At 55.5% G+C, this 25,842-nt stretch overlaps 5 protein-coding genes across 6 annotated transcripts in view; 4 read left to right on the top strand and 1 right to left on the bottom strand.

The window, feature by feature from the left end:
- Positions 1-561: 561 nt before the first annotated feature.
- On the top strand, positions 562-1,517 carry LOC119958874 (histone H1-like). Its single transcript, XM_038787389.1, has one exon. It carries the CDS (start codon positions 610-612, stop codon positions 1,285-1,287), a length of 678 nt encoding a protein of 225 aa, XP_038643317.1. The 5' UTR covers positions 562-609; the 3' UTR covers positions 1,288-1,517.
- A 363-nt stretch (positions 1,518-1,880) lies between these two features.
- LOC119958913 (histone H4) lies at positions 1,881-2,397 on the top strand. The gene has a single exon (XM_038787439.1). It carries the CDS (start codon positions 2,058-2,060, stop codon positions 2,367-2,369), a length of 312 nt encoding a protein of 103 aa, XP_038643367.1. The 5' UTR covers positions 1,881-2,057; the 3' UTR covers positions 2,370-2,397.
- Positions 2,398-2,813: 416 nt separating this feature from the next.
- On the top strand, positions 2,814-3,505 carry LOC119958893 (histone H3). Its single transcript, XM_038787407.1, has one exon. It carries the CDS (start codon positions 3,046-3,048, stop codon positions 3,454-3,456), a length of 411 nt encoding a protein of 136 aa, XP_038643335.1. The 5' UTR covers positions 2,814-3,045; the 3' UTR covers positions 3,457-3,505.
- A 1,454-nt stretch (positions 3,506-4,959) lies between these two features.
- LOC119958906 (histone H2B 1.2-like) lies at positions 4,960-5,426 on the bottom strand. Its single transcript, XM_038787432.1, has one exon. It carries the CDS (start codon positions 5,386-5,388, stop codon positions 5,011-5,013), a length of 378 nt encoding a protein of 125 aa, XP_038643360.1. The 5' UTR covers positions 5,389-5,426; the 3' UTR covers positions 4,960-5,010.
- A 355-nt stretch (positions 5,427-5,781) lies between these two features.
- LOC119958895 (histone H2B 1/2-like) overlaps positions 5,782-25,842 on the top strand; it is a 177,380-nt gene continuing 157,319 nt past the window's right edge. The window contains exons 1-2 of one of the 2 annotated variants that reach the window (XR_005459076.1): positions 5,782-6,839; positions 15,717-15,795. The gene's annotated coding sequence lies outside the window, so the exon portion shown is untranslated. The remainder of the gene's footprint in view (positions 6,840-15,716; positions 15,796-25,842) is intronic. The other variant, XM_038787409.1, reaches the window with a different exon arrangement.

Here is a 25,842-nt window from a genome sequence, read left to right as displayed (position 1 = left end):
GGGAGAATTCTGCCCTGGGAAATGTAATTTCCAAACCTTGTGTGTGGATGTGAATATTGTGGAAGAGAGAGTGAAAGGGGCGGGCCAAACAGGAGAAACCAACTGTGTTTGTGTGTCCGCTCTGATCAGCAGATCTCCCAATCCCTCTGGGACAAAATGGAAATATTGTTCATTCAATCAATCCCCCTGATCCCCTCCTACTTTCCCAAGTTGGATTTCAGGGCAGTTTAGATGCTGCTTTCCAGATTTCTGCGGAAAGGTTGGGAAAATGAGAGCGATCGGGTGAGAGAGCGCGAACAGTGCATCAGTAAAACGGGTTTAAATCCGAAATGGAGCATTCAAATCGCGTGAAACCTTTCCTGCAGCAAACATTAGAGTGTGAGAGACAGGAAGGATTTATCCTGGGACACTGTGGAGCTGGAATTTGAGTGGAATTGGAGAGTTTGGGACCAGAGAAAAACACAGATGCAGCAGCAGCAGCCTGGAGCTGAGAGCAGGTTGTCTCCGCCCCGTCCGCTCGCTGCCTTTAAGTTGCTCAGTGCCGCCACCAGAGGCTTCATTTCTCAGCCACTTCACATTGACGGAGAGAATTTGTGCCGAGTCCCGGACATGAGCGAAAGTGCAGCCGCCGAAACGGCTCCTCCAGCCGCCGCCCCAGTCAAGGCTGTCAAGAAGCAGAAGAAGGCGGTTCTCCGGAAGAAACCAGAAGGTCCCGGGCTGGCCGAGCTGATCCACAAGATTGTGGCGGATAGCGGCGATCGCAAGGGGGTTTCCTTACAGGCCATAAAGAAGCAGCTGTGGAGCAAAGGGGTCGATGTGGATAAACGGGGGTCCCAGATTAAGCAAAGTGTCAAGAGGAGTGTGGACAACGGCAGCTTGGCTCAGGTCAAGGGCACGGGCGCCTCCGGCTCCTTCAAGATCGTTAAGAAGACAGCCGGGGGGAAAGTGATAAAGACCGGAGCAGGCAAGAAACCTTTAGTGAAGAAAGCAGCAGCCAAGAAATCTCCCAAGAAAGCAGCACCCAAGAAACCCGCAGCCAAGAAAACTCTCAAGAAACCCGCAACCAAGAAATCTCCCAGGAAAGCAGCAGCCAAGAAACCCGCAGCCAAGAAATCTCCCAAGAAACCCGCAGCCAAGAAGGCGGCAGCTCCCAAAAAGAGCGCGAAGAAAGCAGCCCCGAAGAAAAGTTCTCCTGTGAAAAAGATCAAGGGCGGAAAAAAGCAGATCCAATCGAGGGTCAAGCCCAAAGTGAAATCAGCAAAGGCTAAGAAACCAGCAAAGAAGTGAAAGAACGCGAGCAAATTGTAAACCTCTGAACCCAAAGGCTCTTCTCAGAGCCACCCACATCTCTCCGGAAAGAGCTGATCCCCCGACCAATGAATCCCTGTCCCGGTGCTGGGAGCAGATTTCAGATAGAAATGTCAATCCAGTATTGCCGCTCACTCGCTGACATGCTCTGCACCGGGCTTCTCCCCCCACTCTGCACTAAAACACAGGGAAGTTGCTGCCTCTTCCTAACCGGGGAACAGTCACAGTTTGTATTAGTTTCATTATTCACAGATTCATGGGAAGAGTCTGTAAAATACTTAACACGGCGGAGAAATCCCGCCTCACAACTCAAACACTTTATATCAGCTGGAAGGGATGTTAGTAAGATTCCCAACACGTCTGGGAGAGGAGTTGTGTGGGGATGGAATCGGAGCTGGGGTTGAAATGGGAGCAGATAGGTCGGCTGGTTCTAGAAAGGAGTGGACTGAGGCGGGAATATTACTGACATGCCTGGATCTAATAGATCCGCGTTTCTAACTAGCTGCTATGTGATGTTGCAGTTTGTACGTGTTCAGCGCGTTCTTTTCACTTCTGTTTGGAATATAAAATGTGGGTTGGAGCAGGCAGGAGGCGGAGCTGGATGGTCAAAGACATTTCACTGCTCTGTCTGTCACTCAGTCTGCTCCCCGCCTCTCTCTCTTTCTCAGTCAGGTCGGGGCGGGCTGTATAATAAAGGAAAGTGCAGCAGCTCGTCTCTCATTCAGCAGCGATTTGACTGAAGAAGCATCATGTCTGGCAGAGGGAAAGGAGGCAAAGGACTGGGCAAAGGCGGAGCAAAGCGGCACCGCAAAGTGCTTCGTGATAACATCCAGGGCATCACCAAACCAGCAATCCGCCGCCTGGCTCGCCGTGGCGGGGTCAAGCGCATCTCGGGTTTGATCTATGAGGAGACTCGCGGGGTGCTGAAGGTTTTCCTGGAGAATGTGATCAGGGACGCCGTCACCTACACTGAACACGCCAAGCGCAAGACGGTCACCGCCATGGATGTGGTTTACGCTCTCAAACGCCAGGGCCGCACTCTCTATGGATTCGGCGGCTGAGAAACTCCATTTGACTATTTTAACAAAACCCAAAGGCTCTTTTCAGAGCCGCCCAAACCCTCACATTGAGAGCACTGACCTCAGAATTGCAGCAGAATAACCCATGGAGCTGGTTTAGCGAGTCAGACCCTGGAAACCTCGATTTCCTGTTAAGACGGGTGGCGTTATAGCAGGAAATCCTTTCCTATCATTCATTTGTTTTCTCATTAGAAGGCGACATAGATTTGCTGTACAGTCTGAAACAACCTTTCTCCGCAGTCAGCCCTGTAACCGCACATAGTGAACACGGACATTGTAATGACAGCGGGAATTCTGTGCCTGCTCGGTTTTATTCATCTAACCTCGGGTGAGTCGAATCCGGGACAAAAATGGGAGCAGGAATCATTGAGATGTTTTTGATATTCACAACTCGAGATTGATTTTTTTTTAGTTTTCTCAAATATCCGTTCCCTGTCCCTGTGAAATTGGCGGGCTTTTTGAAATTGATGGTTTGTCAGTTGCAGGTCCACCAATCAGGGCCCTGATATCCTTGCCGCCCATCGCTCTTTTCAAACTTGTCCACGGGATCGGGCTGCATCCAATGAGGAGAAGAGGGCGGTCACTATAATGCCTTAAATAGGCAGTGAGAGAGCGGCGCCAGCATTCTCAGCCTCTGCCTTTCACCCAGTTTCACATCATGGCCAGGACCAAGCAGACAGCGCGCAAATCGACTGGAGGCAAAGCTCCTCGCAAACAGCTGGCTACCAAAGCGGCCCGCAAGAGCGCTCCAGCCACGGGCGGAGTGAAGAAGCCTCATCGCTACAGACCCGGCACTGTGGCTCTGAGGGAGATCCGCCGCTACCAGAAATCCACCGAGCTGCTGATCCGCAAACTGCCCTTCCAGCGCCTGGTGCGAGAGATCGCTCAGGACTTCAAGACAGACCTGCGCTTCCAGAGCTCCGCCGTCATGGCCCTGCAGGAGGCCAGCGAGGCTTACCTGGTGGGGCTCTTTGAGGACACCAACCTGTGCGCCATCCACGCCAAGCGAGTCACCATCATGCCCAAAGACATCCAGCTGGCCCGCCGCATCCGCGGGGAACGCGCCTAAAACCCGGCTTCACCAATAATAACAACAAAGGCTCTTTTAAGAGCCACTACATCTGTCAGAAAAAGAGCTTCAACACCCAATCCCTCAGTTGAGATGCGGTAATTTCGAATATAAGCATCGGCAGTGTCTCATTGCATTCCTAAGCTGCAGTGACATTCTCACATACCTGAGTTAAGTGAATGGACAACAGGTCATTTTTTTACGGAGTGGTGGCTCTGACAGAGATTTTAGACTATTAGAGTCGTCCCGGTCCCACTGCTGGTTAAAGGCCGCTAAACTGACAAATAAAAGAGTGGCGACCTCTGGTTAGTCGCACTGATTTTGTAATGAGAGCGGGAATGAATTCTGAAACCCCGCTGACCCATTGCACATAAACGGTCAGTTTCAGAAAGCCAGCACGCTAGAAAGCCAGCACGCTAATAACAGCCGCCCTCCGGTAAATACCAACAACACGGGATACTCATTCCAGCCTGAAGCCTCAGGGAAATTCTCACAAACACGGCACTAAGCGGATTGAGAACAGCTCACCCTTTTTCAGATAAAGTGAGTGGCTCTGAAAGTGACCAATCAGATATCTGTTTGAAGCACCAATCAAGAGGATCCACGGTGCTGAGGGCGGAAAGTTTGGGCGCAAAATGTTCAGATTCCAACTGAATATTTATTTCAAAGCATAAAAGAGCGCGAAAATATAAAACAGAGAAAATTTAACAGGGACCTTAAAACTGTGTCTAACTCATTGAAATTTGAGTATGAGATTGTTGGATTCTCTCTCTTTGACGAGTCTACAGTTTCCCTTTATCTGTCAGTTTCGGATTTGGGATTTCTTTGTAACTGACGAACCCAAAACAAATTAAAGCAAATAATGCGGATGCTGCAAATGTGAATTAAAGAGAAAATGCTGGAGAAACTCAGCATGTCTGTGAGTACCCGTGGAAAAGTTTCGGATTTGCAGAAGGGGCATTTAGATCCGAAACTGTTCCCACAGATTTTTACAACTTGGATTCGAATCGAGTTTAATCTAGCTGCTGTTTAAAACGCTATCAGCCGCAGACAGAATGTTTAATTTATAGCCAGCTGCAAATATTATGAAAAAGATCCATATTGTAGACTACTTTAGTGCTAAAAGTGGAGTCAGCAGTTTGGAGCTAGTGTCAGTATTGAAATGTAGTTCTCCCACAGCACTAATGTGCTCTCGACATAAATCGGAAGGGAGATTTTTTCGAATCCCGAACACAAATTGAAAGGGAGGTTTTGGAGATCTATTCTCTCTCCAAAAATCGCGACAGATACCGAATGTGAACAAGTCAGAAACCAAAGACACAGTGTCACCGAGCGGTCACTAAATGATGGGACTTAGACACGAAGGTCGCCCGGGCGATAACTGGACATCACCCAGAATGTTATGTTCTTGTCAAACCCTATTTGAACGGATTTGGCTATTCCTAATAGAAATAAACTAATAATAGTTTAAAGTATGATGGTTTGGCTGCTTTCCAGAAATTGTGGGTGGCTCTTAAAAGAGCCGTTGGGTGTTGAACGAGTTTGAGAACAGTTTTACTTGGAGCTGGTGTACTTGGTGACCGCCTTTGTCCCTTCCGACACGGCGTGCTTGGCCAGTTCCCCGGGCAGCAGCAGGCGCACGGCGGTCTGGATCTCCCGGGAGCTGATGGTGCTGCGCTTGTTGTAATGGGCCAGGCGGGAAGCCTCACCCGCGATACGCTCGAAAATATCGCTGACGAACGAGTTCATGATGCTCATGGCCTTGGAGGAGATGCCGGTGTCGGGGTGAACCTGCTTCATCACTTTGTAGATGTAGATGGAGTAACTCTCCTTCCTCGACCTTCGCCGCTTCTTGCCGCCCTTTACTGGGATCTTCTTCTGGGTTTTCTTAGCGCCCTTCTTGGGAGCTGGAGCTTTTTTGTCATCAACCATAGTGACAGCAAACTGCAGACACACAATAACTGAGAACTGCCAGATAACTGCCCTTTTATAGACTAACTCAGTGAACTATGTTAATGAAGGATGGGAGAGAAACCAAGTCACCATTGGTGAATTTAGAATGCTGTGACGTTTATGTGGATCTGATTGGTTCGTTCAGGCAGCCAATTACAGCAACTGCCCCTCCCATCCACAAACTCTGTGGCCAATCAGATTGCCCCGAATTGTCACATTGCTCTGACTCTGGGCCTCCCTCTGCCGGCAGCAGCACATTCTCTCTGCTGGTAATAACACGTCACTCTCCAGGGGCTGTCCCGCGCATGCGTGCCCACTCAGCCCGATCAGGCAGTGCGCAGGCGCAGGCACACAGCGTCCGGACCGCCTCTTCCTGACGTCACCGGGCTGTCCAGGGGCAGCTTCTTTGAAGCAACACCAGGTTGAAGCGGCGCTGGAGAGCAGATCCTCCATTTTGTAGCTGGCAGCTGGGAAGAATTGAAAATGGATGGTTTTGTAATAAAGAAGAGAGGGTCAGAGACACAAACAGGCCCGGATCTCACAACTAAATCTGTGGGAGAGTCGCCCAGGGGAGTGACAGCAACACAAAGCAGAGCTGGTGTCAGCTCCACGGCCTCTGCTCAACAACCCATTCAGAAGGAGCTGAAATCAGGAACACAGCAGAATAAAGGGGATATTTGAAGGTATGTCTTTATAAATTGTGCCAATGCAAATCAGGATCCCTTCCGGCTGATTTATTTGGAGATGAAACGTGGATGCTCTCTCTGTCTTACCTTGCAGACATCTTTTCAATTCTAAACACACTGAACCTCAAATTGCAAGGAAAGGAGGAGGATTGCTTTTGGCACTGTGAAGAAATTGATGCTTTCCAAAAGTAATTGAATGTTAGGCAACTGCGAGTAGAAAGCCAAACCTCCTACATGTTCCCCACGCTGTAAAGACATATCAAAGGAAATAGTTAGTAAAGGAACTGTCGATAGACTGGCTGCGCTGATCAACAGTTTTTATCGCTTTTTTCCAGAGGAGAAGTTTCAGATTTTGAGAGAGAATTGGTTGGTGAAAACTGCCTTTGAGTTCGAGACACCGGACTCAATTACTAACTGACAGCTGACTCCAAATGTACAAACTGAGCTTCTGCACCTCACCTGTGACAGCACATAATAAATACGCCACAACCCCATGAGGCTTTCAGAATTCTGGCGTCGCGTCTACGAGGAGTATCCAGTGCTGAGTAAAACAAGCATTCTGTTGCTATTACACATCACAAGGATCTACATGTTAACGGTTTGGATTTTCATCCTCAAAAGGATGAAGACAGCACAAAGGAACCAGCTGAACTCTGCACCTGATACACGCGCTGCCCTCTCCACATCTGAACCTGATTGAAGTGAGAGCATAAGGACCAAGCAAGCTCATCTGCTGCATTAAAGGTAAGAGAACATATTGGGTCGTGGTGGTCAGCTGGTGTGGGTCCCAAAGGATGGCTGGTTGGTTAAAATGGGTTGCAGGTATAAAGCAGTTTAAAAGTACTGCTCTGTAAAATACTACTGATTCAGTTCATCCATTTTCCTTCATTTACCATGAATAACTGATCTAATGTCATTGATGTAGTACATATCTTACAGATAAGAACATTTATAACTTAATCAGAATGGTAAAGGCAGTTTCAGACGTCAGGATGAGACCAGGTCTCATGCTACAAGAAGAGACCTAAGCAATGACATATTATAATAATTATTATTGGTAAACATGCAGTTACTGAAGAAATATTTTAAAATCCAGGTTTGGCAGTATGTCATGGTGCACGTTACAGAGAAAGTGCTGCAAGCTGCTCAGAACTGGATGTTAACTATTCAAGTGGAGACTGGAGAAACTTTCAACTGGAGCTAAATTCATAGATTTCATAGAATCTGCAGTGCAGAAGGCAGCCATTCAGCCCATCGAGTCTGCAACGGCCCTTGGAAATAGCATACTAATAATAATAGCTTATTGTCACAAGTAGGCTTCAATGAATTTACTGTGAAAAGCTCCAGTCGCCATATTCCGCCGCCTGTTTGGGGAGGCCGGTACGGGAATTGAACCCACGCTGCTGGCCTTGTTCTGCATTACAAGCCTGATACTTAGCCCACTGTGCTAAACCAGCACCCCAAGTACCGAAGCCCACACCTCAACCCTATCCTCACACCTCCACCCTCTCCCATAACCTTCCCTCGCCTTTTTTGGACACTAAAGAAATTTTAGCACAGCCAATCCACATAACCTGCACATCTTTGGAATGTGGGAAGAAACTGGAGCACCCAGAGGAAACATGGGGAGAATGTGTAGACTCCGTTGACTGTGTAAACCAGCGGAGTGTTCAAATCAGATTCAATTACAAATTGGAAACCAGGGGAGTGAGTAAATCAGTGGTGTGGGTAAATCAGGGAGTGTGGAAATCAGGGGAGTGATTCAAACCAGGTGATTGTCCAAGACAAGACAATTGTCTAATGCCTCTGAAATGTATCAACCAGCGGACTCTGTGAACCAGAATAGTGTACAAACCAAATTCAATTTCAACTATGAAAGGTGTTAAAATGAAGTCAGTCAGTGGAATGGTAGTTTGCAGAAAGTGAGTTTGAGGGGCTGAATGGCAGTGTAATAACAAACAAGCTGCAGGCAATGGCTGCAAATTGAATATCTCATTGGGACAAACACACAGCTACAAAGGTGATTGGTTGAGCCCTGGGGCGCAGGGCCACTTGCACCCACACACACACAGTGTCTCAGACTTGCGGGAGTGGAGCTGCTGCTTTGCTGCTGGAGGTGAGAGTGGGACCGCCTGGGGCCTGGTGCTGTTCCCCCTCCCGGGGTGAAGACCGACCCCCTGTCCTCCCATCCCGGTGCCCGAGGTGGGACCAGGACCGCCTGGGGCCTGGTGCTGTTCCCCATCCCGGGGTGAAGACCCTGCCCTCTGCCCTCCCATCCGACCTGCACCTCTGTCCTCCCGCCCCTCTGAATGAGGGGGACCGGACCGCCTGGGCCTGGTGCTGCCCCCCTCCCGGGGTGAAGACCCTGCCATCTGTCCTCCATCCCGGTGCCCGAGGTGGACCGGGACTGCCTGGGCCTGGTGCTGTTCCCCTCCCGGGGGTGGAGACACCTGCCTCTGTCCTCCCGCCCTCTGAGTGAGGTGGGAGTGGGTCCGTCTGGAGCTGCTGTGAAGACAAAGGACTTTGCCTGGGCCCTCACAGGGCTGAAGAGCGCAGTCCGCCCCCCTTTTTCACCCCCTGTGGTGGGTGTGTGGCAGCTGCCACTTTGCTTTAGGCCACTCCGGGGCTGAAGAACGCTGCCCGGCTTACAGTGACTATCTGCTGCTGCCCTGTGCCACCTGCTGTTGTGGTGCCTTCCCCTAGTCCCCTGATTTCAGTTACATGGTTGTGCCATACCAAGGGTGGGCATAGCCAGGACCCCAGGGGCATCCTCCACTCTGCCGGGGGCAGGGTGGCCAAGAACCTGTGTGGGGGCAACAGCCTCTCGACCCTCCGCGGCCCCCTCGCCATTCCGCCTACTAACGCGGCAACTTGGGGTCAAATGTTATGCCCATCCCACCATGACCATCGAGGCGTGCACTCGTGTGATGGCCGGGGTCGTCGGCCCCTTGGCTGGGCTTAACTGGGCTGTTTAGCACACTGGGCTAAATGGCTGGCTTTGCAAGCAGACCAAGGGAGGCCAGCAGCACGGTTCGATTCCCGTACCAGCATTCCCGAACAGGTGCCGGAATGTGGCGACTAGGGGCTTTTCACAGTAACTTCATTGAAGCCTACTTGTGACAATAAGCGATTTTGATTTTACATTTGATCGTAGCTGCTTCTACGATGTATGGCAAGGCCGTGTTTTTCCTGCGTGCCGAGCAGGCGGCCCACCGTGTCCTGGAAAGGGGGTTCACAGTGGGTGGGACACATGGCGGTGGACCCGCTGGAAGCCACCGCTGAACGTGTCAATGTCCCATCCTACCTCCCCACCGAGTTCCTCCTCCCCCATCTCAACTTCCTGGGGGAGGTCAGGTCCGGGGTGGCACCTCTGACACTCGGCCTGCCGGGACCCTTCCCTCCGTCAAGTATACTCCTTCCGGCATCAGGCTTTTACCCGCCTTACCCGGGAGAAGGTCACAGAGGAGAGGGTTTGTGGTTCCCCACCAAGGGAAGGACCATTAAGAGATCTGGTCTGCGGATGGCATGCGGTGCCATGCTTAAGGGGGGGCTGGGGCATATTCGCCGGAACTGCCCCACCCTGACGGCTGCCGCCAACACCATCTCCGGGACGGCCGTGGCTGGCACTGCCCCCCTCTCCTGTACCACCTCTTTGTCTGCCCAGCAGCCGGCCCCTAACAACACCGTAGCTGCTGGCAGGGGGAGGGGGAGCCTCCGCTAGCCAAGAGGCAGCCTAAAAAGGCCAAAGGGAAGACGGCGCGACGGTCAGACCGGGCCCATCCACACCTTGGCCCCATCACGCATACTGACCCCGTGCCCGTCCCAACCAACTCAGAGGCTGCAGCCTCACCTCGGGATACCGCCACCGCCTCACAACAACATGAGGGGCCCGGAGAGACCAGCACACGGGCTCCGGAGGGTGGTGGGGAACCTGTGTACGGCCCCGAGCTGGAGGCTGTTCCAGCCTCACCACAGTCCCAGGGGCTGGGCGATGGGGGGAGGGGGGGGGGTGGGGGCGGGGGGGACGCTGCCGAGGACCCTCCAGCAGTGGAGGCCCCACAGCAAGATCAGCCTGCCCCCCCCGCACCGCCGGCCCGGGTTGGAGGAGGTGGTGCATCTCGCTACCCCCTCCCCAGGCGAGCGGGGTCGGGTATCTCCTGGGTTTATTCCCATCATACTGACGTCCAGCCCCGTTAAAAAGAAGGCCAAGGCAGCCTCCAAGGCCGCTGAGGCACCCGAGCTGCCATCGTCCCCCAACCAGGGAGGCCCGGGGGCGGGCGGAGACCTGACCCCCCGAGTGCTCGTTCCGCCCGGTGTAGTTTTAGTCCCCGGTCACCTCCTTTTGTTCATCGCTGGGGGCTGGCAGCAGCCACCAGAGCCCCGATATCTTCAGGTTGTGGGCGGGCGACGGCGAGGAAGGTTCCCCACTCACAAGGCCCATGTAGACGATGCCAAGGAACCCAGGATCCATCCCGGAGCTGTTCCCGGGTCTCTCCGAGGGCCTGGCATCGACAGTGGAGGCCGGGTCGGAGCCGCCGCCATCCACGGACTCTGAATCCAGGTGGGGAGCCTGTGAGGAACCCGCCTGAGGCCGATCCTGGGGGTTGGATTGACCCAGACCAAGGGGAGCAGCGCCAAGCTGTTCTGTTCCTCGCGGGGTTCCTGAGGGAGTGGAGGGGGCACAACCCTCTATTTCCTCTGAGCACTGAGTTATGGCTGATTGGTGAAGGACACACTCTACAACTGACATGGAGGTAACCATAGCCAGCCTCAACATCCACGGCAGCACGGACACGCATCACCGTTTCCAATGCTTCTCTGTCCTCCAGGGCGGAAAGTACGGGGTGTGCTTCCTGCAAGAAACCCTCGCCATTCCGGGGGACGAAGCTAAGTGGACCCTGGAGTGGCAAGAAGGAGACTGCATGAGTCACTTGGCCCCACGTTCGGGCGGGGTGGCTATCCTGTTGGCTCCACATTTTCAGACAGGGATCTTGAGGGTCAAGGAGCCAGTGCCAGGCCGTCTGTTGCATTTAACGATCCGCGACAGGGACGTGGTGCTTCACTTTGTGAATGTATACACTCCCCTGGCCGGGCCGCAGCAGACGGCTTTCTTTGACAAAGGGTCCACTCTTCTTGGCACCATCCCTGTGGGCGAGTGCATCGTCCTTGGAGGGGATTCCAGTTGCATCCTCCAGGACAAGGACTGTGGTAGAGTCCAGCGCAGCACGTAGGCGGTGGTCAGGTTAAGGGACCTGGTCAGGTCCTTCGACTTGGTGGACGTCTGGCAAACTCTCCATCCTGAATCGCAGTGTACACATTTGTGGGCCCTCTGTTCGGAGCGCCCAGAATCGATCGTCTTTACATTTCTAGGATGTACTCGCCCAGCGTTCCGACGGCATCTCTGGAGCTGGTGCCGTGCTCGGATCATCACCTGGTGTGGGCGGGGCTCGGCCCGTCCCGCGCTCAGGCACGGTCCGCGTACTTGCACTTTAACAACACGCTGCTGGACAACGAGCGGTTCCTGGACTCGTTTCGCCGTTTCTGGGCCGGCTGGAGAAAGAAGCGGGATGGCTTCCCCTCCTTGAGGCTGTGGTGGGACGTGGGCAAGACTCACGTCCGCGCCTTCTGTCAGAGGGACACGAAGGGGTCAACGGCGTGGCGGAAATCCACGATCGCCAAATTGGCTGAAGCAGTCTTCCATCTGGAATCACGTCTGGCTGATCCCGATGAGGACCCGGCCCTGGGGCTGGTGTACAGCGAGTAGAGGGGCACGCTGCAGAACCTGGAACTTGTCGGGTCCCATGCCGCGTACATGAGGTCGTGGATCCATCTCTTGGCAGACATGGACTGCGGCTCCCCCTTCTTCTACTCGCTGGAAAGAGGACGCGGGGCCCGTCAGCAGATTCCTTCACTGCTGGGCGACGACGGTCCCTCGTCTCGGATCCGGAGGGGGTCAGGACCCTAATCAGGGACTTTTATTCTGACCTCTTTACTCCGGATCCGTGCAGCGAGGACGTTTGCAGAGTTCTGTGGGAGGACCTGCCTCAGGTCGGCCCGGACGGCGTCTGGAGGCTCGAACATACCATCAATCTTCAAGAGCTGACCGGTGCCCTCGACAGCTTGTCAAGGGGCAAGACCCCAGGGCTGGACGGGCTGACCGTGGAGTTCTTCAGGGCGTTCTGGGACGTCCTGGGGAGCGACTACGCTGGGGTCCTGGGGGAATGTGTCGCGACCGGGGAGATGCCCGTTTCATGGCGCAGGGCCGTTATTGCCCTGCTGCCCAAGAAGGGGGATCTCCGCCGACTCAAAAACGGGTGACCGGTCTCCCTCCTCAGCACAGACTACTAAATATTTGCCAAGGTCAAGACTCTGCGCCTTGGCCCTGTGCTGGACCACATGGACCAATCCTACACCGTCCCAAACCGCACCATTTACAATAATATCCATCTGCTCCGGTACATCCATCATTCCCAGAGGAATGGTATGTTGAGCGCCTTCCTGTCTCTTGGGCTAAATGTTCCAGACTCCTGGTCGGTCCGTGGCAGATGGACCCCCTCCCAGAGGAGCTCAGGCCCTTCAGCTGGAGCTCGACCAACATCCTCTCCTTGAACCAACATTCTCTACTTGGGAGTCCATCTTTGCCCGGCAGAGGAAGCCTGGCCGGCGAACTGGCAGGAGCTGGATACCATGGTCACCGCTCGCCTGGGACCGGGCAGAGGAAGCCTGGCCGGTGAACTGGCAGGAGCTGGATACCATGGTCACCGCTCGCCTGGGACCGGGCAGAGGAAGCCTGGCCGGCGAACTGGCAGGAGCTGGATACCATGGTCACCGCTCGCCTGGGACCGGGCAGAGGAAGCCTGGCCGGTGAACTGGCAGGAGCTGGATACCATGGTCACCGCCCGCCTGGGACCGGGCAGAGGAAGCCTGGCCGGCGAACTGGCAGGAGCTGGAGACCATGGTCACCGCCTCGCCTGGGACCGGGCAGAGGAAGCCTGGCCGGCGAACTGGCAGGAGCTGGATACCATGGTCACCGCTCGCCTGGGACCGGGCAGAGGAAGCCTGGCCGGCGAACTGGCAGGAGCTGGAGACCATGGTCACCGCCCGCCTGGGACCTGGCCGGCGAACTGGCAGGAGCTGGATACCATGGTCACCGCCCGCCTGGGACCGGGCAGAGGAAGCCTGGCCGGCGAACTGGCAGGAGCTGGATACCATGGTCACCGCCCGCCTGGGACCGGGCAGAGGAAGCCTGGCCGGCGAACTGGCAGGAGCTGGAGACCATGGTCACCGCCCGCCTGGGACCGGGCAGAGGAAGCCTGGCCGGCGAACTGGCAGGAGCTGGATACCATGGTCACCGCTCGCCTGGGACCGGGCAGAGGAAGCCTGGCCGGCGAACTGGCAGGAGCTGGATACCATGGTCACCGCTCGCCTGGGACGCTGGACAGGACTGCTCCGAGTGCTGCCCTACAGGGGTCGATTTCTCATCATAAACCAGCTGATAGCCTCCATGCTGTGGTACCGGCTGGTCACTTTGACCCTTCCCCCTGTCTTTGTCACACACATCCAGAGAACTCTGATTCGGTTCTTCTGGGACAATGGATTGCACTGGGTCGCTGCAGAGGTCTTGAGTCTCCCAATAGCGGAGGGCGGTCAGGCTCTGGTGTGCCCACATCGCGACTTTCCCCCTTCAGACTCTGCAGTGATACCTGTACGTTGAGCCTCCTCTACGATGGTGTGCCTGTGGTGACGTATTTCTTCCGCCAGGTACATGACCTGACCTCGAATCTGCTACCCCTGTTCGCTGACCAGCAAGGTCTTCAGAATTCTTTGTTGGTGCTGCCCGTCTTGTACCAGGACCTTCTCAAAGTCTGGAACATGGTCGCCACGTGCCGCAGCTCTCCCCCGTCAGGAGCAGTTACTATCGTAAGGGAGCCGCTGCTCAGGAATCCGCATCTCCGCCAATATCCATTCCGGTGGCTGGCGGAGTGGGGGGCTGTGGATGCCGGGGTGACCAGGATCAGGGATATGCAGGGTGGCAGAGGAGTGGACTGGGTGATGCCCTACAAGCTCGCCGGGCGCGGACCATCCAGCACACGGCCAAAATCATCCGAGGCCTCTAAACGGTCGTGCTCGGCCCCGTGGGCACACTTGGACTCGAGACGGCGCAGTTGTGCCGTAGCATCCCGTCTGAGCGGACCCCTGCTCGGATGGTATTCCACGTTGTTCCCAGGCCCCGGAACCCCCTCCGGGCGCCGGTGCCCCACAACCCCAACCGCCTCACGGAAACACCTCCCGTGTCTTTTCCCACCACGCGGAGGGTTTTACTGTACGGCCTGCTGCTGCACACTGTCCACCTCCTTGCCCTCGCTCACCATCCGGCGGCGGACGTTCCACTGGAGGTCCCTCGACGGAGGCATCCTCCCTGTCAGATTTGGGGACCTGGAGTGGAGGGAGCTGCACAAGGCAGTGTCGTGCAACCGTAGGTTAAGTCACCACACGGCCTCCCCAGAGACCTGCCACTTTTGCGGCCTGGTGGAGACCGTGGAGCATGTGTATGTTGTCTGTCCTCGGCTGCATTCCCTTTTTAGTTTTTTGACGACATTGTTGTTTTTGTCTTTGCACTTTAGCCCCACGTTCCTGACCTACGGACATCCGGAGCAGGGGGGAGGGTGGAAGGTGGAGGGCCTCCTTGTGAACCTGCTCCTGGGCCTGGCCAAACTTGCCATTAATAGGTCCAGTTAGTGGGCGACCGAGGGGGTCATCCGGCCTGACTGTCTGCCCCTCTTCCACGGCCCTGTTCGTGGCCGTGTGTCCCTGGAGCTGTAGCATGCGTTGACCACGGGTACACTTGAGGCCTTGCATGCTCCTTGGGCACCGTAGGGTTGGGCTGCCTTATTAACCCTGATTTTCGCAGGGTCCGGTTTGCTTTTGTCCCTCAGTTAATTTTTGTTCTTTTACATTGTTGTCACGCCGTGCAACAGGCCAGGATAGTCGGTGGATGCAGGGTTTTAATCCTGCTGCGTGTCGATAAGCCCAGCAGGTCATCACTCACAAAACTAAAAAAAAACAACACAACAATATTGTTACAGTTGTTAAACCCTATAAAACCACACACACAGCGTCCCCCCAACACGGGCTCTATAGGAGGTTTTGCTCTATCTGTGATGACAGTGAAATGGGGAATATTCCCATTGATTCTCAATGTTGAATTGCTGCGGGGATCTGCGCATGTCCGGTTTAGCCCCGCCCTCTGCCTGTCGTCACTCTGAAGCTGACAGCGCATGCGCAGCCCCTCCAGCGAGGAAACAGCGTTCTCATTGCAGCAGCACATCCATTTGGGAGTGTGAGCAAAGAGGCTCAGAGATCATTACTGACTCGGGGGGAGTTCAGGGAGAATCGGGGGCTGTTTGCAAGAGGCGCAGCGGGAGCCCCATCTTGTTCCGGGACTTGGAGTGAGCGGGGGGAAGGGAGAGCTCTTTCTGGGCCTGGCTTATTGTCTGATTCTGGGGCAGGATTTGGACAGTATTTTCTTTATTTTACTGATTATCAGTTGAAAGAATTGATTGATCTATCATTGGCCTCATCTGACCCTGATTTACAAGAGATTTGTTTTCTTCCCCCTAGTTCAACAGATGAAGAGATGAGTTCCAAGATGATGATTCCTCAGCAACATGAATGTGCCGCCGTCTCCTTCTAACTGACAGTAAGTACAATATTAATCCAACATTGCAGAGACACAGACACAGCATCAGCTCCACCGTCACAGGGAACAGAAGCAGTCACACTTACATTGAGCTCAACTCCCAGATAAACATGCCCAATCCAACAGTGATACACGAGAGGGCAGGTGGGATAATTTTCCACAATTCACCCCTACTCCATATCATGGAACGTTGGATCAACTTGTTGTAATGACAGCTTTTCATCTGTAAAGTAATCAGTATAGTATTAATTAGGTTATAGATTGAGCAATCAATGTTGAAGTATCCATTTGCACTTCTTTGTAACTTTGTTGGATTAAAATATATCCAGAAGCTCTTTCATCTCACAAGTTGTGATCTTTAGGTGCTAGTAAAAAGTCAGTGCTGCTGATTGAAAAGAACAGAATTATTCATGAGCTTGAACTGAGACAAGTCTCAAAGCTAAATATTGGGGGAATATCCAATTCTCCTAACAAGCATGTCTTTCGAGACTTGTGCGAGGAAACCGAAGCATCCGTAGGAAACCCATGCAGACACGGGGAAGACGTGCATACTCTGCACAGGCAGAGACCCAAGTGGGAAACGAACCTTGGAACCTGGCGCTGTGAAGCAATCCCCTCATTTACACAATCCCCTGGTTTACACCACGCTAGTTTTACACACTCCCCTGGTTTGAACACTCAACTGCTGTAAACACTCCTCATTTTACACACACTCTTGTTGTGCATCCTCCTCTGGTTCATAAACTCCCCGGCTTTACACACCGCCCTGCTTTACACACCCCCCTGCTTTACACACTCCCCCGCTTTACACACTCCCCTGCTTTACACACTGCCCGCTTTACACACTGCCCGGCTTTACACACTGCCCGGCTTTACACACTGCCCGGCTTTACACACTGCCCGGCTTTCCACACTGCCCGGCTTTCCACACTGCCCGGCTTTCCACACTGCCCGGCTTTACACACTGCCCGGCTTTACACACTGCCCCGCTTGACACACTCCCCTGCTTTACACACTGCCCCGCTTTACACACTGCCCCGCTTTACACACTGCCCGGCTTTCCACACTGCCCGGCTTTCCACACTGCCCTGCTTACACACTGCCCTGCTTTACACACTGCCCTGCTTTACACACTGCCCTGCTTTACACACTGCCCCGCTTTACACACTGCCCTGCTTTACACACTGCCCCGCTTTACACACTGCCCCGCTTTACACACTGCCCCGCTTTACACACTGCCCTGCTTTACTCACTGCCCTGCTTTACTCACTGCCCGGCTTGAATCACTCCCCTGCTTTACACACCCCCCTGCTTTACACACTCCCCTGCTTTACACACTGCCCCGCTTTACACACTGCCCTGCTTTACACACTCCCCTGCTTTACACACTGCCCCGCTTTACACACTGCCCTGCTTTACACACCGCCCTGCTTTACACACTGCCCTGCTTTACACACTCCCTGCTTTACACACTGCCCTGCTTTACACACTGCCCTGCTTGAACCACTTCCAATCATTTAGGAGCTCCACTGATTTAGACACTTTCTTGTTGTGCACAACCCTCTGCTTTTACGCACTTTTTTAAAAAAAAAAATCTTTTTGTTCGGCATTTTCGAAATTAGATACATTTCCGATTGTTTTCATTTATTGACCAGAACACAAAGGCTTCTTCTCAGGTTTCTCTAATAACAGGCTGTCGCCGTCTGCTCAGCAAACAATCCTCCCTATTCCCCCCCACCCAACGCTCTCCCTGACCCACCCAACTCCCCTCTCCCTGACCCCTCCCCACCCAACTCCCCTCTCCCTGACCCCTCCCCACCCAACTCCCCTCTCCCTAACCCCCCCCCCCCCGCCCAGCTCCCCTGTCCCTGAGCTCCCCGCCCAGCTCCCCTCTCCCTGACTCACCCAACCATCTCCCTAACCCCCCCCTCTGCCCAGCTCCCCTGTCCCTGAGCTCCCCGCCCAGCTCCCCTCTCCCTGACCCCCCCCCCACCCAACTCTCTCCCTGACCCCCCCAACTCCCCTCTCCCTGACCCCCCACCCAACTCCCCTCTCCCTGACTCCCCTCCGCCCAGGTTTCCTCTCCCTGACTCCCCTCCACCCAACTCCCCTCTCCCGGCCCCCCACGCCAAGCTCGCCTCTCCCTGACCCCACCCCGCCCAGCTCCCCTCTCACTCACCGCCCCCACCCAGCTCGCCTCTCCCTGACCCAATCCCGCCCAGTTTCCCACTCCCTGCCCCCCCGCCCAGCTCCCCTCTCCCTGACCCCCGCCACCCAACTCCCCTCTCCCTGCCCCCCCGCCCAGCTCCCCTCTCCCTGACCCCCACCACCCTGCTCCCCTCTCACTCACCGCCACCGCCCAGCTCGCCTCTCCCTGACTGAACCCCGCCCAGCTCCCCTCTCCCTGACCCCACCCCTCCCAGCTCCCCTCTCCCTGACCCCCCCCGCCCAGCTCTCCCTGACCCCCCCCCCGCCCAGCTCCCCTCTCCCTGACCCCCCTGCCCAGCTCTCCCTGACCCACCCGCCCAGCTCTCCCTGACCCCCCCGCCCAGCTCCCCTCTCCCTGATACCCCCCCCGCCCAGCTCCCCTCCCCTAATACCCCCCCCGCCCAACTCCCCTCCCCTAATACCCCCCCCGCCCAACTCCCTTCTCCCTGACCCCCCCACGCCAAACTCCCCTCTCCCTGACCCCCCCCACCCACTCCCCTCTCCCTCACCCCCCCCGCCCAACTCCCCTCTCCCTGACCCCCCCGCCCAGCTCCCCTCTCCCTGACCTCCCCCGCCCCGCTCCCCTCTCCCTGACCTCCCCCCCGCCCAGCTCCCCTCTCCCTGACCCCCCCCCGCCCAGCTCCCCTATCCCTCATCCCCCCCGCCCAGCTCCCCTCTCCCTGACCTCCCCCCCCGCCCAGCTCCCCTCTCCCTGACCTCCCCCCCGCCCAGCTCCCCTCTCCCTGACCTCCCCCCGCCCAGCTCCCCTCTCCCTGACCTCCCCCCGCCCAGCTCCCCTCTCCCTGACCCCCCCCCGCCCAACTCCCCTCTCCCTGACCCCTCCTGCCCAACTCCCCTCTCCCTGACCTCCCCCCTTGCCCAGCTCCCCTCTCCCTGACCCCCCCGCCCAGCTCCCCTCTCCCTGACCCCCCACGCCCAACTCCCCTCTCCCTGACCCCTCCTGCCCAACTCCCCTCTCCCTGACCTCCCCCCTGCCCAGCTCCCCTCTCCCTGACCCCCCCGCCCAGCTCCCCTCTCCCTGACCCCCCACGCCCAACTCCCCTCTCCCTGACCCCCCACGCCCAACTCCCCTCTCCCTGACCCCCCCCTGCACAACTCCCCTCTCCCTGACCCCCCCTGCACAACTCCCCTCTCCCTGACCCCCCCCTGCCCAGCTCCCCTCTCCCTGATACCCCCCCCCGCCCAGCTCCCCTCCCCCTAATACACCCCCCGCCAAACTCCCCTCTCCCTGACCCCCCCCCACCCAACTCCCCTCTCCCTGACCCACCCCGCCCAACTCCCCTCTCCCTGACCCCCAGCCCAACTCCCCTCTCCCTGACCCCCAGCCCAACTCCCCTCTCCCTGACCCCTCCCCTGCCCAGCTCCCCTCTCCCTGACCTCCCCCCGCCCAGCTCCCCTCACCCTGACCCACCCCCCGCCCAGCTCCCCTATCCCTCACCCCCCCCCGCCCAGCTCCCCTCCCTGACACCCCCTGCCCAACTCCCCTCTCCCTGACCCCCCCCCCCCAGCTCCCCTCTCCCTGACCCACACCCCCGCCCAACTCCCCTCTCCCTGCCCCACACCCCCGCCCAGCTCCCCTCTCCCTGACCTCCCCCCCCCCCGTCCAGCTCCCCTCTCCCTGACCTCCCCCCCGTTATAGTTTCCTTATCTGTTCCGCATTCTGGCTCCCTCTTTTGTTCGCCCACCTCACTGCCTCCCACCCCCCCTTCTTCACTGCTGCCCCCATTCTTTCTTGCTGTGTTTTGTGACATCACCTTGCTCCCCCCCTACCCCCAGGTCCACCCTTGCTTTCCTCTGTCTGTCTCGTCCTGGCTATTTCTCCCTGGCTTTTCGCTATTTATTCATGTGTTGGCCACAAACAGGTCTCGGAACAGTTGGGTGAATGGCTCCCATGTTTTGTGGAAGCTCTCTCCCGACCCACAGATGGTGAATTAGATTTTCCCCATTGGGAGAAATTCCGAAAGCCAGTCTGCAGCTTTAGGTGGTGCTGCTGATCGCCAGCCGAGCAGGATTCTACGGCGGGCGATCAGGGAGGCATGGGCATCCGCCCTCCTCCCCAGGAAGAGATCTGGCTGGTATGATACCCCGAAGGCCGCCACTTTCGGGCATGGCCCTACCCTCTTCCCCACCAGCTTGGACATTGCCTTGAAGAAGGCTGTTCAGTACCCACCAAGTCTGGGGCAAGACTAGATCATGTGGGCATGGTTGGCTGGGCCTCCTTGGTACCGTTCACATCTATCCTCCACCTCTGGGAAGAATCTGCTCATTCGGGTTCTGGTCAACTGGGCCCTATGTACCACTTTTAGCTGCGTTAGGTTGAGCCTCGGGCATGTGGAGGGAGAGTTGACCCTGTGCAGTGCTCCGCTCCAGAATTCCCACCCTATTTCTAACCCAAGCCTGCCTCCCATTTCCTCCTTGTCGTGTCCAGTTCGGTGTCGGTCTTCTCCAGCAGTTGTTCGTACATGTCTCTACAGTTCCTTCTGCCTAGGATGTCTGCGTCCAGTAGCTCTTCTAATAGTGTCTGTCATGGTGGTCGCGGGTATGCCCTTGTCTCCTTCCGGAGGAAGGTTTTAAGCTGCAGGTATCTGAGTTTGTTGCCTTTAGCTAGTTGGAATCTCTGCATCAGTTCTTCCAGTGATGTGACCCTACCGTCAGTGTATAGGTCCCTGACTGTCAGTGTCCTCCCCATCCTGTCTCCACCTACCGTCAGTGTATAGGTCCCTGACTGTCAGTGTCCTCCCCATCCTGTCTCCACCTACCGTCAGTGTATAGGTCCCTGACTGTCAGTGTCCTCCCCATCCTGTCTCCACCTACCGTCAGTGTATAGGTCCCTGACTGTCAGTGTCCTCCCCATCCTGTCTCCACCTACCGTCAGTGTATAGGTCCCTGACTGTCAGTGTCCTCCCCATCCTGTCTCCCCCTACCGTCAGTGTATAGGTCCCTGACTGTCAGTGTCCTCCCCATCCTGTCTCCACCTACCGTCAGTGTATAGGTCCCTGACTGTCAGTGTCCTCCCCATCCTGTCTCCACCTACCGTCAGTGTATAGGTCCCTGACTGTCAGTGTCCTCCCCATCCTGTCTCCACCTACCGTCAGTGTATAGGTCCCTGACTGTCAGTGTCCTCCCCATCCTGTCTCCACCTACCGTCAGTGTATAGGTCCCTGACTGTCAGTGTCCTCCCCATCCTGTCTCCACCTACCGTCAGTGTATAGGTCCCTGACTGTCAGTGTCCTCCCCATCCTGTCTCCACCTACCGTCAGTGTATAGGTCCCTGACTGTCAATGTCCTCCCCATCCTGTCTCCACCTACCGTCAGTGTATAGGTCCCTGACTGTCAATGTCCTCCCCATCCTGTCTCCACCTACCGTCAGTGTATAGGTCCCTGACTGTCAATGTCCTCCCCATCCTGTCTCCACCTACCGTCAGTGTATAGGTCCCGGACTGTCAATGTCCTCCCCATCCTGTCTCCACCTTTTGAAGGTGGCGTCGGTGAGTGCTGGTGTGAACCTGTGGTTATTTCACATGGGGCTTTGTCAGATATTTTGGTCAGCCCGAATTGCTGCCGCAGTTGGTTCCACGCCTGGAGGGTGGCCACTGGGCTGCTGGAGTGTTTCTTGGGCGGGGATGGGAAAGCCGCCGTGGCGAGGGCCCGGAGGGAGGTCCCCTTGAGGGGGCCTCCTCTGCGCACATCCACTCAGCTTCTGTCCCCTTTGTCCATCCCATTTCTCTTTCCGCTATCGCTGCCCAGGGTTAGAATTGAAGGTTTGGGAGGGCTAGCACTCCCCTGGATTTTGGATTCTGTACGACCTTCTTTGTGATCCTAGCATTCTTTCCCCCCATACAAACACCATGTTTAACTTGTCCAGTGAGTTAATAAAGGCCTTGGGGATATAGATCGGGATGGATCTAAATCGGAAGAGGTACCTGGGCAGTACGGTTCATTTTGATCGTCGGTATTCTCCCCATCATGGTGAGTGGGAATGTGTTCCATCTCTGGAGGTCCTTTTTGACTTCCTCTGCCAGACTGGTCAGGTTCCATTTGTGGATCCCCGCCCAGTGATGTGCGATTAGGATCCCCAGGTAGTGGAATTTGTGTTGGGCTTGTTTTAGCGGCAGTCCCACCAGTGCTGCCCCTCCCCCTTGCCGGTTCACCGGGAAAATCTCACTTTTGCTCATGTTGAGTTTGTCGGCCGGGACGGCACCGATCTCTTTCAGGATGCGATGATTCCTTCCATGCTGCTTTGTGGGTCCGAGATGTAGAGGAGCAGGTCATCTGCATAGAGCGAGACTCCATACTCTCAGCCTCCTCTTTGGAGCCCCCTCCAGTTCTTTGCTGTTTTGAGTGTGACCTGTAATGGTTCGATCGCTGGAGTGAACAGCAGCAGTGACAGCGGGCATCCATGCCTGGTGCCCTTGTGGAGCTGGAAGTACTGGGAGCTGGTGTTGTTTCTCCATACGCTCGCCATGGGAGTGTTGTACAGGAGCTTCACCCAGGAGGTGAACCCTGGTCCGAACCCGAACCGCTTCTGTACCTCTATAAGGAACTTCCACTTGACTCTGTCGAAGGCCTTTTCTGCGTCCAGGGAAACTATTATCTTAGGTGCTCTGTCCCCGGATGGGGTCATGATCACGTTCAGCAGGCGCCTGATGTTCAATGTTAGCTGTCTACCTTTGACAAAGCCCGTTTGATCCTCTACGACCACCTCTGGTACGCAGTCTTCTCATCTTTTGGCCAGGATCTTGGCCAATATTTTTGTATCTTCGTTCAGTAGTGAGATGGGTCTGTATGAATCGTATTCAGTCGGGTCTTTCTTAGCTATTACCGAGATTGAGGCTTGTGCCAGCATAGGTGGCAGTCTGCCCCTTGCCAGCGAGTCTGTGAACATCTCCCGCAGGTGAGGGGCCAGTGCTGTTGCAAATGTTTTGTAGAAGTCCGCCAGGAACCCGTCTGGTCCGGCTGCCTTCCCCGCCTGCATGGAGCTTATACTCTCCATGTCCTCTCCCAGTTCTAGCGGTGCTCCCAGGCCCCATTTACTGTCCTCCCCATGACTGGCATGTCTAGTCTATCAAGGAACGGTTTCATCGCCGAGCCCCCTGTTGGGGGATCTGAGGTGTACAGTCCCCAGTCAAAGTCCTCGAAGGCCTTGCTAACCTTGTCTGGGTCTGTTTCTAATGTGCCTCTGTTGTGCCTAATTTGCGCGCTTTGTCCCCGTGTTTGTGTAGGGTTCCCCGTGCCTGGCGGAGTTGGTTCACTGCTTTCCTCGTGGAGAGCAGGTCAAAGTCCATTTGTAGCTTTTTCCTTTCCGCTAAGAGCTCTGCTGTTGGGGCCAGCTGCTGCCGAGCCTCTCTCTCCTCTCTATCCCTTCCCACTTTAAAGGCAATCATTTCCCCTCTATTTTGAATTTAGAGTACCCAACACATTTTTTATTTTCTTTTTCAAATTAAGGGGCAATTTAGCGTGGCCAATCCACCTGGCTTGCACATCATTGGGTTGTGAGGGCGAAACCCACACAAACACGGGGAGAATGTGCAAACTCCACACTGACAGTGACCCAGATCCGAGATCAAACCTGGGACCTCGGCGTAAGTGAGGCTGCAGTGCTAACCCACTGCGCCACCATTCTGCCCAATTTCCCCTCTAATCACGGCCTTTAGCGCCTCCCAGAACGTGGAGGATGAAACCTCCACCATCTTGTTTGTCGTATACCCCGCTATGGCCTGCGATACCCTCTCGCTCAAGTCCTTGTAGGGCAGTGTCCAACCTCCATGTGGGGCGTTGGGTGCTGCCTGTCTCTAACCTCACATCCATATAATGTGGAACGTGGTCGGAGATTCCAATTGTGGAGTACTGCGCCTTGACCAGCCCTGGGAGCACCCATTTTTCGACCACAAAGAAGTGAATCCTGGAGTATTTGTATTGGACAGGGGAGAAGAAGGAGAACTCCTTCTGCCCTGTGCGGGTGATCCTCCATGGGTCCACTGTCCCCATCTGCCCCATGAAGTGACCGGGTTCCTTTTCCATCTTCCAAGATGTTCCCCATTCTGGGGTTTGACCTCTCTGTCCTTGGGTCCTGTACACAGTAAAAGTCCCCCCACCCCCCACCATGATCAGTCGGTGCGTCGCTATGTAGGGGATTCCCACCATGGGCTTTTCAATCCATTTTGCGTTGTCCCAGTTGGGAGCGTACACGTTGACATTACTACCGCTGCGCCATCCAGCCATGACGGACCATCCCCTTGGGTCCATTACCGTCTTTGTCGCCTTAAACATCGTCCTGTTCTTTAACAGAATCACTACCCCCTGGCACTCATCCCATAGCAGGAACGGTAAGTCTGTCCCACCCAGCCCTTCCTTACCTGCTGCCTGTGCTGGTCTCTCGGGTGTCTGTCTTGGAGGATAACTATGTCGGCCCTCATGCTTCTTCGGTGGATGAAGACTCTGGCTCTTTTGACTGGGCCGTTATGTCCCTGACATTCCGGGTGACTATCCTGGTGGGGGAGATTTGTCCCCCTGCTCCTGTGGGATTAACCATACTTACCTGGTGGACGTGTCCCTGCACTCCGGGGTTTCCCTTTGTCCAGGGGGCACCAAGCACGGCTGCCAACAGTGTGTCTCCATATAGGCAGGCCCCTGTACTCCAGGGTCTCCCTTCGCCCAGAGACCGTACTGGGTGGTTGTCTGCAGTGCTCCTTTGTTTTGGGCCCCTGCCTGTGGCCCTATGTAGCCATCCTGTAGCAGCCTCCCCGAATAGGCGCCGGAATGTGGCGACTAGGGGCTTTTCGCAGTAACTTCATTTGAAACTTCCCACTGTCCTCCCACCCAATCTCTGTGGTTTCTGTTTGTTCTTTCCACATCATGCCCGACACTTGGTCCTCCGCTTTTTTCCCTTGTCTGTACGTTTGGGGCCACCATCTTCCATCTCCAGCGGTCACTCGGATGGTGGCTCATAGTTCGTCAAGTCGGTTGTGTTGTGAGGGGGGGTGGCGGAGGGGTGAGGTTCTCTCCCCCCCCCCCCCCCCCTTGTTGGTTTGCGTTGCCGCTCTTTGCCGGGACACTTCCCCCGCCTCTCCTGTTGTCGCTGCCCCAGCCCGCAGTCTGCAACAAACTGATCTGCTTCAGGCAGGGCCATAAAAAATGGTCTTTGCCCTGGTATGTAACCCAGGCCTGGCTGGATATAACATTCTTAAGTGAACGCCGCTTTCGTACAGCGCTGCTTTGGCCCTGTTAAATCCAGCTCTGCACGTGGCCGGGTCAGCCCCAATGTCCTGATAAATTCGGAGTCTGTGTCCTTCCCAATTGCAGTTCCTGGACTGCCTGGCCCAGAGCAGGATTCTTTCCCAGTGCTGGTATTGCTGTACTTTGGCTTTGATGGCATTTGGTTATTCCCCAGCCTTGGGATTCGGTCGCAGCGACTGGTGATCCCTGTCTATTTCTGGTGGGTTTGGGAAGATCACCCTTCCCACCAGGTTGCCCAGCATTTGGGCCATGTAGTCCGTGGGCTCTCTGCCTTCGGTTCCTTCTGGTTGGCCCACGATTCACAGGTTCTGCCTCCTGGACTGAGTTTCCTGGTCCTTGACCTTCCCACTCAGGTTACCCTGCGCTGCGACCAGTCTCTCCACCTCCTTTTCCAGAGCCACCATCGGTGGGTTTGGTCGGTTGCGGCTCTCTCAAGGCCTTTGATGGTGGCTTCCTGAGCCTCCAGTTTCTTTTCGGCCCTGCTCAGAGCTATCTGTATTTGCAGCAGAGTTTCAGCAAATGCCTCTTTCATCGCGGCCTGTATGTCAGTTTGAATTTCTTGATGATGCTCTTTCAGTGCCT

Source organism: Scyliorhinus canicula, chromosome 31, assembly GCF_902713615.1.
Source record: "Scyliorhinus canicula chromosome 31, sScyCan1.1, whole genome shotgun sequence".
NCBI classification, from domain to species: Eukaryota; Metazoa; Chordata; class Chondrichthyes; order Carcharhiniformes; family Scyliorhinidae; genus Scyliorhinus; species Scyliorhinus canicula.
This window is presented reverse-complemented; position numbering and strand designations above follow the sequence as displayed.

Bases quoted from the DNA above. Each gene is read 5' to 3' on its own strand.
- LOC119958874 (XM_038787389.1), top strand. From the start codon at position 610: ATGAGCGAAAGTGCAGCCGCCGAAACGGCTCCTCCAGCCGCCGCCCCA.
- LOC119958913 (XM_038787439.1), top strand. From the start codon at position 2,058: ATGTCTGGCAGAGGGAAAGGAGGCAAAGGACTGGGCAAAGGCGGAGCA.
- LOC119958893 (XM_038787407.1), top strand. From the start codon at position 3,046: ATGGCCAGGACCAAGCAGACAGCGCGCAAATCGACTGGAGGCAAAGCT.
- LOC119958906 (XM_038787432.1), bottom strand. From the start codon at position 5,388: ATGGTTGATGACAAAAAAGCTCCAGCTCCCAAGAAGGGCGCTAAGAAA.